At 31.5% G+C, this 18037-nt stretch overlaps 1 protein-coding gene across 1 annotated transcript; it reads left to right on the forward strand.

The window, feature by feature from the left end:
* Positions 1-1177: 1177 nt before the first annotated feature.
* On the forward strand, positions 1178-15637 carry LOC107452700 (putative monocarboxylate transporter 5). The gene is made up of 7 exons (XM_043056825.3): positions 1178-1492; positions 2826-2969; positions 3858-4127; positions 7265-7539; positions 12770-13100; positions 13481-13768; positions 15242-15637. The coding sequence occupies exons 1-7, from the start codon at positions 1297-1299 to the stop codon at positions 15442-15444; spliced, it is 1707 nt and encodes a 568-aa protein (XP_042912759.2). The 5' UTR covers positions 1178-1296; the 3' UTR covers positions 15445-15637.
* The last annotated feature ends 2400 nt before the right edge of the window (positions 15638-18037 follow it).

The following is an 18037-nucleotide window of genomic DNA, read 5'->3' on the forward strand; positions in this document are numbered from 1 at the left end:
GGCATTTATTTTCTCTCTTTGGAAACATCACAAAAATTGCATTGAATGATATATTTATGTTTGGATATAGCATGACTTTATCTTATTTATCTTTAATTATTTTTTAGTTTCACCCTTATTCTAAATTCGGTGATACCAATTTATCCAATTTGCTCAAACCTCACATTTTGTGACCCTTTGAACCTATTGGGTTATTGTTATCCCACAATTGCATTGTACAACCACTTTCCTTAACGATCACATCCCCCTTAATTTAATTTAATTATCTTTTACATATTTTCGGCTTTAATTTAATTATTATTATTATTTCAAACTTTTAACTATTTTTAATCATGACTATATCCAAATACGAGTACTATATACCAAATATTTCAATCTATCAATTTTAATACATGAATAACAATACATAAATAACTTTACGTTACTTTTATACGCACCAAAATATATTTTTATTAAACTCTTACAATAAAGTTTTCAACGCAAACAAAATGTTATATAGGCAAAGATAGACAAATGAAAAGACTAGCTAGACTAGGAATGAAAAGACTAGCTAGACTAGCAATGAATAAATAGCTAGAAACAAGGTTTACAGTAAAAGCTTAAAAATGCAAGCCTTCCTCATTTGCATGCCTTTATTCATTCAATGCATGCCTTTATTATGATTTTTTTGCATGCCTTTATTCACATTTTAAAGAAACAAGATTGGCATATTAATATTTCTACTAAGTTTTAAAAACGGATTAATGATACAACCTTTCAAGTTCAACCAAATAAAAAATTAAAATACAACGTCTGCCGTCACTGTTGCCTGCTATTTTAGAATTTTGGAAAATTAATTAAAATTAAGTTTTTTTAATAATAAAATATTGAGAAATATTAAAATATTTAGAATGTTTAAAAACGTAAGTAACAGGCAGGAAATGTAGAAAAATAATATTTAGCCCAATAATAATATTTTTGCGGTTTCTATCAGGAAACACATGACCTTGCTAGAAACAACTTAGTTGTTGTTATTTTTTAATCTGACTCTAGGTTCAAAATAAGAAATGACACAAAATTTAGAGATTGTAATTTTTCTTTCCTCTTTTTTTCAATTATCGTCCTTCTCAAAAGTCTTATTTATAATCTCACACAGATATTGCGCCGTTGATTAATGATCCTAAAAAGTTTTTCCTTAGCTGTTATTTATATGAACTGCACATACGAATCATGAGTTTATACACGTAATTTTTAATTACAGCATTAAGAACCAATGATTATTGAATTGCAAGAGCGTTTAGATCACTGATAATCAAGATGGTGGATTTGGAAATGCCCGATGAAGGATGGGCGTGGGTAATTGTTGGAGCGGCTTGCATGATCAATATGCTGTTATCCGGATTATCCAGGATGATCGGTATTTTGTATGTTTACGTTTTTCAGCAGTATCATGTAACGAGACAGGAAGCGTCTTTACCTTTCTCTGTAAGGAATTCTATACGAATGTTATCGGGTAAAGAACTGAGTTTTATTTAAAATTTTCTTTAAATTATATCAAGCCTTAAATTTTTTTAAATGTTTTATGATGCATTGTGTTTTGGCTAAAATTTAAAAGTAGTTTTAAGTCGATTTTTTTTTTTAAAATTTGTTTTCACGTTTGAATTATTTTTGAATGAGTGAGTCATGCTTTTAAATATCGGGTAAAGAACATGTCGGGTGAAGTACATGTTGGGTAATCGGGTAAAGAACTGACTTTAGTTTTTAAAAAATTTTGAATTGTATCAAACCTTAAATTTTTTTAAATGTTTTATGATGCATTGTGTTTTGGTTAAAATTTAAATGCAGTTTTAAGTTGAAATTTTTCTTAAAATTTGTTTTCGCGTTTGAATTATTTTTGAAAAAGTGTTTCTTGCTTTTAAATATCGGGTTAAGAACATGTCGGGTAAAGAACATGTTGAGTTATCGGGTAAAGAACTGAGTTTTTTTTCAAACTGTAGCAAATTTTGAATTTTTTAAAAAAATTTTTGATACAATGAAATGTCTAGGTTTAAATTTGAAAGTAGTTTTAAGTCAAAAAAAAATTTTTTTTTTAAATTTGTTTTCCCCTTTGATTTATTTTTGATTGAGTAAGTTTTGCTTTTAAGCATTTCAATTCTAGTCTTTCAAAACTGTGATAACTTCAGGAATAAGTAAAATGATCTCTTTCATAAAAAGGCGTTTTATAGCTTGAATGGCAATTCAAACATTTGGCATATTTAACCATTATTTTGTCACGTGACAAAAAAAAAAAGTAGATGCACTTTCCAAAACAATAGACAGCTACTTACTTAGGATTTTAGAGTTCGATGCCTTATAGAAAACAATACTATCTTGTCAATTTCTGTAATATGAACAATGAATGTTTCTTTTTTTTTTATTTCTGTGATCATTGATTGTTGACACATGTACAGCACGTTATTGGCGATTATCTAACAAAAGCACGTCTTTCCAGTGTAAATGCTTAATTTCCAATTTTATAAAATTCTGCACTGAATTAATTTACTAAAGTCTTACTAGTTACGTCCTGAATTATGTATCTGAGGACCCATAATACGACTTTTGAAGAAGACTATGGTCCATCCATAGTCATTGAAGAAAAAGAGAATAGGAAAGATCAAATAAAATGTTTCATTATAATTCATATAAGTTGTTTATAGTAAAAAGAAAAAGAAAAAAAAAGAAAGAAAAAATATGAAATTTTGAAATCAAAACTGTTTTCCGTTTTAGCAGCAACTTTTAAAAATATTGATTTGGATGAATTTGGAGCTAAAAATACAATAGAACATATTATTAATTTGATTCGATAGGTCCATTGGTTGGCATTGTGGGTCAGAGTTATGGTATTCGAACTGTGACATTTTGCGGAGGAATAGTGGCAGCAGCAGGAGCAGCACTATGTTGGACTGCGCCAAATATCTTCTGGTTGACAATTTTTTGGGGTGGAATGCATGGTATTATTTTGAACAATATGTAATTTCTACTTAACAACTTTTATTTAAAAACCCTAAAAGACACTAAAAAGTTCATTCAATGTGCAAGTAGAATATAAAACTTGAACTAAATGCCATTATGACATGCCTTTTTTTCTCGCTACGTTCTTCTAATTGCTATGTAACAATTAATAATGCCTTATCTTTTTTCTTACTTTCTTTTCTTGTCTTCGTAATAACATTAAAACATATCATGAGGAAAAGTAACAATTGGTATAAAGGAGTAGTTTTTAAAAAAATATTTTTCCTATGAATTTCTTTCAACGCGTTTCGGGAATTAAGTATATTATAGACATTTCATGTTATTAAATTACTGTATAAAACCTGAGAAGCTATCACCTTAAATTATAATTTCAACGAAAATATTTCTCTTTCTTTTTAAAGAACTTTGCCTTAAAATATTTTTTTTTTTAAAAATAGTTAAGTTCTTACATCGAAATGAGTTAATTATAGTTAAAATGATATTAATGTTACTAAAATAATATTGACCAGTGTAGTTAAGGTTTGGGTGCAATATATTAGTTAAATAATTTAAATAATAGTAATCAACTAATGTAATTAACCTAAATTAAGTAATGTTATGAATAATAATAAATATAATTAAAGCTAATCAATAAGTGATCCCATAAAAATAAAATATTAATATAGAGATTCATAAATTTTTAAATACACATAATCAATTAAAATAATTGCAATTAATAACTGTAAATGCAATTAATAAATTAATATAATTAAATTTCTTTCTTTTTTGTATTGTGTAAATAAATTTTTACTGCTATGTAATAAAACATTTTTGCCACCAGAAAAAATATTATATATAGGCAATAATATCTATATATTTATGTATAGGTGTTGGATTTGCCTTTGCTAACACACTCTTCCAGGTAATTGTAAATCAATATTTTGAGAAATATAGGGCTACAGCATCAGGAATAGCTTTATCAGGAGTTTGTGTTGGAAGTTTGGGTTTTCCCATATTGATCGAAACTGTGCTGGATTCCTATGGACTTAGTGGAGGTTTTCTCATTCTTGCCGGCGTCATTTTGCATGTTCTGCCACCTGCACTCATACTGAAATCACCGTCTTGGGTGGAAAATCCCGAAAAATACGCTAAACTATGTAAGTGAAGCTGAATTCATTGTTAATTCTCTAAAGAATTTTCAAATTGAGAATTTAACCCTAATCTAATGCATGGCGTAATCTCATATAATGCCAATATACATTGCAAAATATTACTTTTTAATTTAGTTGCAGTTTAAAAGAAGATAGGTAATAGTCATTTGCAAAGAGAAATATATTTTATTTTATTTTATAACCGTCGTTGAACAGCCGACCCAATTTTTTGGGCTTACGACTACTAATGTTCAACAGCGTAGCATTGTAATTTTGAACCAAATCCAGATGACAAGGGAACTCCTGGATCAAGTATTAGAAGAAATTTGCCTTCGTGGAAGACTTTTTGAGCTCACCCGCATTTGCGTTACACGGAGGGAAGACCACGTAATGCTCCCACGGTTAGCCTGACGACAAAAGGACTCTAACCCATGATCCGTCTACCACTGAAGATATTTTATGTCATCACTGTGGTTGGCGCAAACTGGATGTGGATTGAGAAATATATAAAGAGTTGTCACTTTAATACTATAGCACTAAAAAAGGCGAAATATTTTTTTTCAATGCGTGGTAAAATAGCAAAGCTGGTCCAGATGAATTCAATGCCCCTCTACAACTAAAAGCTTAATATTAGTCAGAGTCATATTGAGGAGTTTATAGTCTTTTATTACTTTAAGTCGAATTTATAAAATGTTGTAAAAACACGAAAGAACCACCTGCAATAAGTGTCACATCCTCGAAAAACCACCCGTCCTCGGCGGTCAAAAATTCCCCGCGGACAACGAATTTCTCGAATCCGACGTCCGCGCGGACGGCCATTTTCCCGTTAATGTTAGTGATACATTTTCAATTTTTGTTATCTTACAAGAGTCTAGCACCTCACTTCTAAGATAACCCACAATACAGCAACATACTGCGCATGGTGGAATTGATGTTTTTTCTGTCTGGGAGTACTGCAGCGGTTGAAAGGGGCTTTTCAGCAATGAACTTACAAAAAAAAAAAAAAAACACATTACGTACTGGTCTTAAATAAGAAGCGTTAAACGCAATTATGAACATCTACCTAAATGGAAAACCCCTTTCAGATTTCTGTGCAGGGGCTTGTAAATCATTGGCTTGATTGGGGGACTGGCGAACGTCATAATTTATTCATTTAAAAAACACAGTACCCTCGGATAAATAGACATTCCAGATAACTTGGCCTTTGTCCTTTAAATTATTTCATAAAAGAGATAAATTATTTCATAAAGAAATACTAGGTTCCTATTAGTAACCTAGTATTTCCTTTATTACTGTATAATGTAATCCTAGTAACTACGAATTCATTATGCAATTTATATAAATGTTTGTAATAAATAACAGAAAATTATATTTTTATTTATTTCGAAGCTACGGGTTAGTTTCAAAGGAGGACAGGTACATTGTTGGACAAGCCGTCCTCGGGGACGGGTAAAATTTTTGAGTTTTTTCGAGCCCTGTCCTGTAGAATAATTACTTAGCATTTAGTTTGCTAAGTCTACGTCCCATTTCATACTATTGTAGTAAGTGACAGTGCCTGGCTTCTACTCTGTGCTTTGTCTACAAACACTCGCATGAATACTGTTCAGAATTATGGCATTTTTTATCTTCAGCTCATGTCTATAGATCTATAGTAAGAGTTTTGTTTTGACGAAAATGATGATATTGCGAAGAAGTGGCACTGAAAATTGAAAAGAAATTTTCTCTCGTTTAGACGTACTTTCCCAATATTGCGATTTTTTTAGGAAAAAAATTTGTCCGCAAGTTTCACAGAGGTAAAGAAGAAATATCAATAGTCCTGCTGTATCCGGAGTTTAGGTACAGCTCCATAATAGCACCATATTTTCCCCAAGTTGTAATTTTGTTTCTCAACTGGCACAATTTCTTTATAGTATCTCTATTATTACAGAAATCTATTAAAAATGATTTTTTTTGGATTTTATATGTTGGAAACAAAAATTTGAATTCAAAGTTATTTGACTTGTTCGTCATGCAATAAGTCTGCTTCAGGATTTACATTGCAATAGCTGTTCAAGAAAATTCTTTCTTGCCCAGAATTATAATTAAAATAACTGTTTATAATTAGCATGTGCATATTTTCAGGCGCTATAACGAATTTTTAATTCAATCAGAGCTCAAATAAGCTACTTCTGACATCGAATCTAAGAATATATAAAATGCATGGGAAACAAGTGTATGATATTTTGTTTGACACTGTGGTCTCCAATTTGTTCTTTAAATCACCTTCGCAAAGTTAATTTTGCAAAATCGAATTCAGGCTTATATCTTTAGATACTTAAAAAGTTTTTGTTTAAAGTTTAAAATGATCCTTTTTGGTTTTTCTTAGATATTTCTATGATTATTTACTTTAGTAATCAACGTAAAAGTCCATAATTTAAACTGTGTATAGTTAAAAGCAATTTTAAAAAGTAAAAAAAAATATGAGCCCCAAGTATCTTCAAAAACAACATGAGAAATTATAAGAAACTGTTAAAATGACCCCCAAAACGCTTCTAGTATTAATGACTTGGGGAGGGAATGAAATTACTTTTAAATATCAAAAACTTAAAAACGAGGTAACTTAAACTTATAAACGATTTAAACAAGGAAACTTATGAGGTTTCTCTTAATTAAACTTAGTAACATATAAACGAGCATTGCCAAGTTGTTATATTGTTGAGGTATGTGAAACTGTAAATATTATGATGTTTTAAAAATTATTTGGTGTATTAGGTGGACCGGAAAGTAATGTCGTTTCGGTGCATTTGACATTTGTTATCAAGATTTTATTTTAAATTAATAATGTATTCACCCTCGTTAGCAATCAACCTTTCAATGCTGGATCGAAAAAATGAATGGATTTTTAAGACTAATGAATATTTAATGAACCGAAACTGAATTACTTTCCAGTCCACCTAAATTTTCATTTAAGAATGTGCCTTTACGGCCTAGTTATTAATTAGCACTAATCAATTTGGATTTTCGAATTGGATTCTTCGTATTGGGAAAGATAGGAGCTAGGTACGTGAAAATCGATCCTTTATATAAAAATAATTTTTTTGGCATTTTATCATATTGCTCTTTTTTATTTTGGTATATTCTAAAAATGATTGATTGGCTTGCAGTGGCTAGAAAAAAAGCTGAGCAAGCAAACAAACTGAAAGAATCCGTTGAAGCAATTAATACAGATGTTACAGTCATTCTTGAGAAACATGAGCTTGAGAGTGTTTACGACCCCAAAAAATTTGCTCGCCAGCGATCACTGAGCAATCCAGTTGAAGAGCTCGTGTACCCCATTAACAGTAAAGACATTTTCTACTCAAAAGGAAACGAGAGATTTTCAAATTTTGAGGAAGAACAGAAAGTCGTTTGCATTCGCTACTTAATGAAACAGACACACGTAAGCATTTATCTCTCTTTATGTATTTTAAAATGCTCAATTATTGCTTTTGTAGCTCTAAATCAGTGTTTCTTAACCTTTTTGATACAATGGACCCCTTTTAAAATTTTTTTAGAAGTCACGGACCACCCCTCTGAGAAAAAAAATTGCAAAAAACATCAATTTTAGTATTTAATTTATTTTAGCATTTAATTTTATTATTTCAATAGTATACAAAATATTTAAAATTAAAATTTTTAGTCTGAAGGCTGTTGCTGCTTTTCCTTAATTAATAAATTGAATAGAGGGATGGTCTCCGACAAAGCAACGCGCATAACATGTTCAACATTCAATCGATAACGATGTTTTGTTTTTATTGTCACAATTCTGGAAAATTCCGGCTTCGTTAAGATACACTGTAGCTAACGGAAGTATAGCTGAAATAGCTCGCTTTACAAGCAATGGGTAGGCTACTTTCACAGAAGACCAGAGCTCTCCGAGTGTTTTTGAATCAAAATCCATTTTTAGCAAGGACTTTGTTCTAAGATCAATAAGCTCATCTTTGGTAAGGTTCATAATCATGGATACAGTCAATATTACAAAGAAAAGGATGACGAATCCACAACTCATCTTTTATCTTTATCTCATCTAAATTAAAATATTTTTTTAAATGAAACTTGAAGTACTTCCAGGTGTTCACAGATTTCATTTTTTAAGTTATTCAGTAACAAATTATCTTGCCAAGATCCATTTTCAGAAAGCACTTCTTCCAACATTTAAAAGTTTGCATATATCTCATTTTGAATTCTATTTTTTTCAAAGTGACATCTTCAATTAGAATACTTGTAGTTTCTCAGTTGCATCCATAATGGTGATATCGGGTCCTTGAATTAAAAGACTTATATTGTTCATGTGGATGAAATTATCTGCCAGGTAAGCTAATTTATAGGTAAAATCTTTTTTGTTTAAATATTCGAAAAATGAGTTATCTTTTTCTTCTAGAACAAGTGATAATTCGATCTTCAACATGAAAAATTGTTTCAAAACCTGCCCTCGTGACAGACAGCGCAATTCCGTGTGGTACAGAAGTACCTCATGTTCTGCGCTTATTTCTTGACACAGCGTTTTAAAGAGACGATGATTAAGAGCTCTACGTCTAATAAAATTTACAGTTTTAATAACTTTTGATAATGCTTCTTTTAAGCTGGTTGGAAGAGTTTTGTAGCCAGCGCATGTTTATGTAAAAGACAATGAGTAACAAGAACATTAGGAGACTTTTTTTTCACCAACAGGGCAAAACCAGATTTATTGCCAAGCATCACAGGTGCTCCATCTGTACGAAGTGAATGAAGTTTTTCTTTCCAGCCGAAGTCTTGTTTGGTAAAGAAAACATTTAACATTGCTAAAACATCAACTGCCTTTGTAGTTTGCAAAAGAGACTCACAAAATAAAAATTCTTCTTTGATAGTATCAAGAGACACGTAACGAACAAAAACAAAAACTTGACTATAATTCTAGATATCTGTAGTTTCATCCAGTTGCATACTAAAGGGAAAAGGCGATACTTTCAATTCATCGATGATTTTTTTCAAGATATTGCAAGAAATTTCAACTATTCTTGAATGTGTCACATCATTTGAAAATGGAATTGCCTCAAGTTTTTTTTCCTCTGTTCCAATCTACAAACTAATTCAACCATCTCCAGCGCACATGGCTTAATTAATGTCTCTCCAATAGTATGTGGTTTCCTGCTTTTAGCAATATGATATGCAACTTTGAGAGATGCCTCAACCAGAGGTTTTTGTGGAATACCAAATCCAAGTTTGTCTAATGTTCCAAATTTCAAAAACTGGGCTTTCTTCTTAGTAAAAAATTCTAGATCTAGTAACCTGAACAAGGTGTCAAATGTACGTAGCTTGACAGGGGATAATAAAAATAGTACAGCGGGAATACTATCGTCATCAGGGGTTGCCCTTGGGTGGTGCAAACTGAAAACCGGTTAGTGGAGGATGTTAAAAATATGACAGGGATATTAGAGGGCTGTGTGCAGTCCGTACTGAATTTGGGGTATCTCGATCACCTAGTTTCAAATACGTATGTATTTTCACCTTTTAGAAAGAAAAAAAGATCAATGCTATTTAAATATTATTGATCCAAACGTTTTAAAAATTAGGAGCAGTAGGTGGACCCCCAAAATATGACCCATGGACCCCTAAGGGGCTCATGAACCACAGGTTAAGAAACCCTGCTCTAAATGATGGTTGCAACGTTTTTTTTCAAGAATAAATGTATATGTCATCATATGTTTAGTACGCAAAAAAAAAGAAAGAAAAAGGAAAGAAATGCGGACCATCCTGAATAACTTTTGATCTAATGATCGGATCTTTACGTACTAACACTCAATCTTAATGGCTCAAGGGGGTGACTTTAAGTATGCTAATTAATAAGTGCAGACAATAATTCAAGTTTCGAAAATGGAAACAAAAACGTACTTTTTCTAAATAAACATACCTTTTTTTCGATGGATTTGGATTTCCGACCCCCAAAATATAGGGGGTAGCCGCAGTCTGGAGAATATGATCCCAATGGTTAGGTCAGGAAAGCGCTCTAAAGTTTGAGCCCCTTGATGTTAATTTTACTTTTTGCGTATTACACTATATCTCGAGAACAGAAAGAATCGAATTGAAGAATTTTTGCCCACAATTATAAAATTTGTTTGTCCAAAAATAATTCCAAAAAATAAATGTTAGTAAATATTTATAATTTTTTATTATTTTATTGAATAATAGTCGAAAAAATTTTGATTGTTGTTGTTGTTGTTGTTAATTTACGTCGCACTAGAGCTGCACAATGGGCTATTGGCGACGGTCTGGGAAACATCCCGGAGGATGATCCGAAGACATGCCATCACAATTTTGATCCTCTGCGGAAGGGATGGCACCCCCGCTTCGGTAGCCCGACGACCTGCGCGCGAAGTCGAGCACTTTACGGTAGCACAGTTTAACGAGGACCAATACCGCACACCCTCGGTCCCTACGCAGACTGATCCAAGTGGGTCACCCACCCGCACACTGACCGCAGCCAGTGATGCTTGACTTCGGTGATCTGATGAGAACCGTGTCTTGACGATCGAAAAAATTTTGAATTGTGAGGTGTACAGTTATTTACATCATTTTAAAGAATATAATTTTGCATGGTAAAACGCAAAATTTGGGCGAACTCGGTTGAATAACAGAAAGACATATATTGTTTCTACGATTTCTAGAAATCATTTTCTTATTAATTCTTATTACTTGTTAATTAATTATTGTTGTTTATAACTGCTATTATTATTAATAAAAAAGCAAGCAGAAAGGAGGCTATGCAACGCCGTTTCAAGAGTGGGCGATATTGATATATGCTCGCTCTGGGGGCTTGGCATCCATTTGGCGTGCACTTAGATGCCAACAGGCTTTCTCCATTTAGGGATAATGGGTTTTCGTAATTTGCAACAGAGTATAGTGTGGGGAGCTTCCAGGAGTTCAAGAGGTAAGAATCAAATTCAAATAGCACTGCAGCGACCAAAATTGTTTCAAGTTAGCTGCGATGGAAAATGCAAGGCAAATGAACAGTAAACTCAATAAGTATGTGTTATAGAAGCAATCCTTATGACATATAGTTAACAGTAGCATACTACAGGACTTTCCTAGTGGACTGAGAGTAAAACCCAATTCATAGAAGTTCACCGAGGTCAAGTATTACTAGCTGGGTGACCACTCTGATCAGCCTGGTCCAGAGTGCGTGGTATTGGTTCTTGTTAAACTGTTTTACCATTAAGTGACCAACTTCATGCACTGGTCGTCGGGCATCCAAAGCGTATTCTTTGCAGAGGAGCGAAATTGTGATGGCATGTCTACGGATGAATGTTTCCCAGACAATTGCCAATTACCCATTGTGATGTTCTAGTGCTATGTAAATAAAGTATTGAAAATTCTGACCTGACGTAGTCCTCTAGATTTCACGGTGGTGCTACATAGAACTGTTAACATTCTGGAAGGTTCTTGGCGTATCTCACTTACATAGATAAAAACGACGACGATTTCAATAGTGTCTACCCAGTCTTGTACCACGATGTTTCATTTGACCCAAGATCCGGTGATCTAGCAGGCAGTAAAATTAAATGTGTCGCTTTAATAGTGAAACAACCTGTACCTAATATTTATGTTGTTTAATTCTAAGATGAATAAGAGATTGTTACACTTCAAATAAGATTTATTGGATATCTTAGCTGCTGATTTTACGTATTCTGAAACTTTTAACTGAAGTTTTAAAGCTCAGTAATGAGAAGTCGTTGAATGCTCGTAAACTGGTGTATCTGAACTATAACTCTATTTTTTTTAATTTCCAGGTATAGCAGAAGTCATCATAGACTATTATTCCCCTCTAGTAAGTTTCATAGGAGGACGGAATAATATTCTTAAGATTGGAAAATTTCTTTGGAAACAAAGGCTCTAGTTGAAATATTTTAATTAAGTTTGATTTTTATTTCAAATCCTAAAACTTTCCAAACACGAAAACAAAAAAAATTAGTTTATTTTAACAATATGAACATTTTATTATAAAGTATGAAAAATAATAATGACAGAAAATGAAAAGATGACCAGTCATTTATACAACAACGTTTCCTACAATCACGTACAACAGATGCAAACAATATCTTATTAATAAAAGAAAAACTCAAACAATATTTTATTATCGATTATAGTATTCAAAAATCTAATAAAAATATTTTATTTTAATACCGTCGTTGAACAACTGACCCAATTTAGGGTTTACGGCTACTAATGTTCAACTCCTTAGCCTAGTAATTTTGAACCCAATTCAGAAGAAAAAACTCCTGGATCAAATATTGGAAGAAATTTTCATTAGTAGAGAGCTTTTTGATGCAACTAACCCACATTTGCGTTACATGGAGAGGAAAACCACGAAAACCTTCCACGATTAATCTGATGGCAAAGGGACTCTAAACTATGATCCGTCTATCATTGAGGATGTGATATCACTGAGGATTCACTGAGGATATAGTGTGGTCGGTGCGAGCAGGGCGAGCACTTCGAATCAACCAGGTATCGCTAGGATTGAACCCGGGCACCTCATCATCCTCTATCCCCTGAGCCACTTAGTGAAAATATTATCATTAAGTCAACTGATTCATTACTCAGGTATTTAGGTATTCATTCAATAAATAAGTGATAAAATTTTCATTTTACAGGTTCCGCCTATCTCTGAAGAAGCAGCCGAAAAAAAGGGAACGTTGCACTCAACGGACAAAGTCGCTGAAAAAGATGGCGACGTTCCACCGTATTCTGAAAAACAAATTAAAGCAAAAGGAAATGAAAACCCGAGCATCATGGAGAGCATTAGGACCATGGGAAGGGTGTTCAAAAATCCAGTTTACATTCTCATAAATGTGTGCGCGTCGACTTACACAATGATTTTCATTCCAATTCTAACTGTGACTGTGGATTACGCCATAGATAAAGGAATTGATGAGAGCTATGGGAAATATCTCATTTACGGACTCGCTCTCGGAGAGTTAGTTGGTAAGTATATTGCTTATAATATTCTATATCACATCCTTTGTTCTAAAATGTATTTCTATTTAAAGAATTTGTGGGGGTTGGTCAATTTGAAACATAACGCCTTCAAATAGACTGACAGAACAATTTTTTTTCAATGCCTACCTGGGGAATGACCTTTCGTCTATATATGCATCTGAAGGGCAGATTTGTTGGCCACTTCTTCAGGGGCACCATATTAGGTGGGCTAACGTTGCACCCACAGTAAGGACAGATAGTACAGAGAATGAAAGAGCATCCTGGGATTCAAACTCAGAACCTTTATGATGCAAGGCCAGTTCACTGACAGTATCCGGTCGGTAAAAAGTAAATGATTTTTATTTTTTTCATTTGTTATCTTTCAGGTAGACTTGGCTTTGGTTGGGTGACAGACAAAGACCTCATGACCATACCCGCTTTCATGTGTGGGATGCTGGTGTTACAAGGAGTCTTCATTGCCCTTTTTCCAATGGCCATGTCAATTTATACCTTCATGACGACTCTGGTGCTCTACGGAATGGCAGCAGGAAGTATGTTGGTGCTGTTCCCGGTTCTAGTGCTCAAGTACATCGACAACAACAGCCAAGCGGTGGCTTTAGCGAACGATGGATTGCTCTCAGGAGTGGTTTCATTCTCTATACCACCAATGATAGGTAAGAAGCAGTAGATTTAAGATGTTATGTAAACCTTATCTCTTTATAGTTACTGTGCTATAACTGCGGTGAACTTCTGTTACGGAGTGTTGTGCTATGTGATTCGTAAATAAAGATTGGAGAGCTAAAACAACAACACTACATTTATTTTAAATAACACAAAGAATAAATGTAGAAAATGTATTACAAAATGGCGTAAATTTATTATCTCAAAAATCAAACTCATGACTTGCAGATCTTCAGCGTCAGTGATGTCTTTATGGACTGCGCCAGTGTTTCCCAAAGTGCGGTACGCGTACCCCCAGGGGTACGGGAACAGTTTAGCAGTGGTTTCGCGTTTTTATGCGAAATATCTTGCAACAAACGAGAATTTCAAAAACCTTTATTTAAAAACAAAGCTAGCCATGAAAATTTACGATTACGTATTTTTCTATTGGCTATTTTTTGCAGAGTTAACAGTTAATAATTAGTGGCGTCAACAACGAGTTGTGATTTTTAACTTTTGTACAATTTTTTTATAGTAAAAATATGTAAATTTTTTTATTAGTGGTACACAGCTTTGCGAAAAATTTAGAAAGGGTACACAAAAGTCATAAGTTTGGGAAACATTGGACTGCGCCATCGGAACCCTCCGATAGGAGCTCGTGTACCTCTAAATAGTCCACGGCCTCTTTATTCAGCCTTTTTCTCCGTGTTGTTGCCAGTCAAGAAAGTAAAGATGGTTTATAAATCACCTCTGAGGTATTCGCAAACTAAACAAAAAGCGTATTACAAATCGATGCAATCATTCTTGAGTTATTAGCGAACAGATGCACGTTATATTTAGTATAAACTGATATGTCCTGCATTATTGTAATATTTTCTACCACAATAATTTGTTATGTGTTACCATTTATTTTGTTATCGATTTTCTTGCAAAATGTTAACCTGCAAGGTATTAGCTTCAGTTGAAGCCAAGAAACAAATAAACGTATTATATATGGTGTTGTGAAATGACCAAACATAATCTATATGTACTTTTTGGATCCTTGTGAGAATATAAGACAAAAAGTTTACGCATTTTGGGCATGCATAAGTTAATATTTAAGTGAAAATAAAGCTAAATCGTTATCTAAACTTGTCGAATCACTAGCCAGGGAGTTAGAATGAAAAACACAAAAATCAATTTGACTGTATCATAGAACTTTTGTGTGTTTTTAATAAACGCATAACAGTTTCTTTCTTTTTCCTAAGGCAGTCGAATACGTTTTAAAGTTTTCAGTTCATCCTTCCTCAGCAATGATTCATGAGATTTCGATAACTTTTTCTTGATTGAATATTAATTTATGACTCTTAATATGTCTATAATTTCCACTTTAATTTTGAAAAGGAACTTTAAATTATACGAATTAATGGTAATAATTACAGAATACCATGTTTGGAATCCCAAGTTCATTCTTTGCATGTTCATTAAAAATGATTTTTTTTCTTCAGGATATTTCAGGGATTATGTTGGATCATATGATGGTATGTTCTACTTGCTGGGTGGAATTTCAGTGATATCAGGAGGGCTGTGGTTGTTGGAACCTATTGTCGTGAAGTACTATTACGGTGAAAGTTTTCAGGAGGACTTGAACAGTAAAAACTTATTTCAAAACATCGAGAAACAAACAAATGAAGAATCCAAGCCCAGATGATTTCAAGTACACTTCTGTTGTACACTCCCAGATGGTTGCACACTTCTGTTGCAATGCATGACAATTGAAATACCTCAGAGCATACACGTGTTACAAGACATGTAATGTTCCTCCTCATACAACGAGCCAAGAGTATTGGCTAAAAAAATAAAACTATATATTACTTGTTTCGTAAATATATTTTAATTTTAAATATACTTTTATTTCAAATACATTTTCCCTCCATGCTAAAAAAAAGTAATAGTAACTTCTACCTCTGTTTTGAGTGTTGAAATTTGCGTTGCATTTTTTTTATTTAATTTATTTATTTTTACTGCGCAAAAATTTTTAAGACGTAGAGTTTTGAAATTATGAAGATGTGTAAAAGTGTAAAAAATGTACCCGTAGTACGAGAGAATAAAAAAAATTCACATCCGATAAATAGTTCGAACTTGTTCGAACCATGCGGCTGACCATTTGAAATTTGTTTTGCTCAAAGGACCATTTTCACGTATGAATTTAAAGCGAGAATTTTTCCGTAATTCCTATTCGTACGAAAATTTTATATATATATATATATATATATATATATATATATATATATATATATATATATATATATATATATATATATATATATATATATATATATATATATATATATATATATATATATATATATATATATATATATATATATATATATATATATATATATATATATATATATATATATATATATATATATATATATATATATATATATATATATATATATTATTTTTTTTCATAAGTTGGAACAGTGAAATTTGCATTCATACGGGTTTATTCTAAAGAGATGGTGTAACATTTAAGAGGGGTGTAACATGATTTATGAAATATATTTTAAAAGAATCTATTATTAATAAAATTAATCTAGACTATATTAACTATCATAAGACATACTTCGGCACATAATTTAAAAATATTTCATGAAGTAATTAAATTCCATGCATTAAAATTTATGTTAATTGAGACAAAGATTAATTTCCCTACTGTCCCCTCTAATATACATCTTCTATTCTTTGTTGGGTAATTTTTTTCTTCTCTTCAATATGAAAACAATTATGCAATATGAAAACAATTAGTTGTAAAACCTCAAGTACTAACGCAAAATTTTTTTTGTTTAATTGAAGAAATATTATAGCAAAATAATACAACACACGCTAAAAATGTGCACATTTTATTCGAAAACTTTAAATATTTCCTAAAATTAATTTTTATTAACTTAATTTATTCATTAATAACCCTATTTAATATATCAAGTGCAGGAATAATCGAAAGAAATTTAATTATATGTATATATTGACACAAAAATGTTCGGATAATTATTTTTCAAAATGAAATCATGCAATATAGAAACAGCTAGCAGTTGAATCTTTTAAATACTAACACAAAAATATTCTTTTTTTACTAATAAAAATGTTATAACAAAATTGTACAACACATGCTAAAATATTGTATATTTTATTTAAGATTTTAAAAATTTAGTCCTAAATTTTTTTTATTAGCTTAATTTATTCATAACTGATAACTTTATTTAATATATTTAGCACAGGAATTTTCGACAAATTTTTAATTTATATTTTCTGTAGATATACATATTTTTTACTCCTCTATGATTAGTATGAGACAGTATAGTAACTGTTTAGGATTCCGAAGTAGCATAGAAGTAAAAATTATCGCAATCATTAATTTAATTTAATTTTATGCATTATGATTCATTATCGATGATACATTAGAAAGCTTTTATTTTTGTAAAACACATGCACAAGTTGCATTTATTGTTTCGATTTTCAAATGTCTGGCTGAGACACGGTTTTTCAACAATTTTGTATAAAAGCTTCCTTTATCGGCACTTCTTCTTTGTTTGACTCTGAAGATCAATAAAACCTGATCTACTAACAAAATTTATTTGTGCATTAAAGCCAAAAAGGGATTATTTTTTTAAATCAAAAAAATCCCTCATCTCGTTATGATAACATGCATACACAATGTTCCTGCATGAAATTATAATAATTATACATTTTATAATTATATAATTATACAATAATTATGCAATAAATGTATATAATTATATATAATTATGTATTTATACAATATAATCAATAATTAAACATTTTATAAACAAAATAGTCTTTTGCATCGAATTATAAGAAAAAAACACAACGATGAATGAGAAGCAACCACGGTGGTTAAGAGGAGTCTCATAGCTTATTAAAAAAAATCAGCAAAAATTATCAATTTATGTTAAAGTCTGAGTCACTTCCGTCCCCTCCCTTAAATATTTTAAATGAGGCTAAGGTTACAAAAAGTTGAAAAAAAATATTTTTCCTAAACATAAAAGTATTAAAAACCGCATTATGCATTTTTGAAAACTGATCCTTAGAAGGGGTTAGCAACAAAGAAAGAAAATAATAAGAGTAAAATAATTAAATATAAAAGCGAGACAGGGGTGAGTAGATAATTCTTTTTTGAGCAGATTTTGCTTTAAAAATCATCAAAGTAATATATATATATATATATATATATATATATATATATATATATATATATATATATATATATATATATA

This window comes from Parasteatoda tepidariorum, chromosome 1, assembly GCF_982258835.1.
Source record: "Parasteatoda tepidariorum strain Cologne lab strain chromosome 1, Ptep-v5.0, whole genome shotgun sequence".
Taxonomy (NCBI): domain Eukaryota; kingdom Metazoa; phylum Arthropoda; class Arachnida; order Araneae; family Theridiidae; genus Parasteatoda; species Parasteatoda tepidariorum.

Bases quoted from the DNA above. Each gene is read 5' to 3' on its own strand.
- LOC107452700 (XM_043056825.3), top strand. From the start codon at position 1,297: ATGGTGGATTTGGAAATGCCCGATGAAGGATGGGCGTGGGTAATTGTT. The intron at 2,970-3,857 runs GTATTATTTTGA...ATTTATGTATAG, and splicing joins TTTTTGGGGTGGAATGCATG to GTGTTGGATTTGCCTTTGCT. The intron at 13,101-13,480 runs GTAAGTATATTG...GTTATCTTTCAG, and splicing joins CGCTCTCGGAGAGTTAGTTG to GTAGACTTGGCTTTGGTTGG.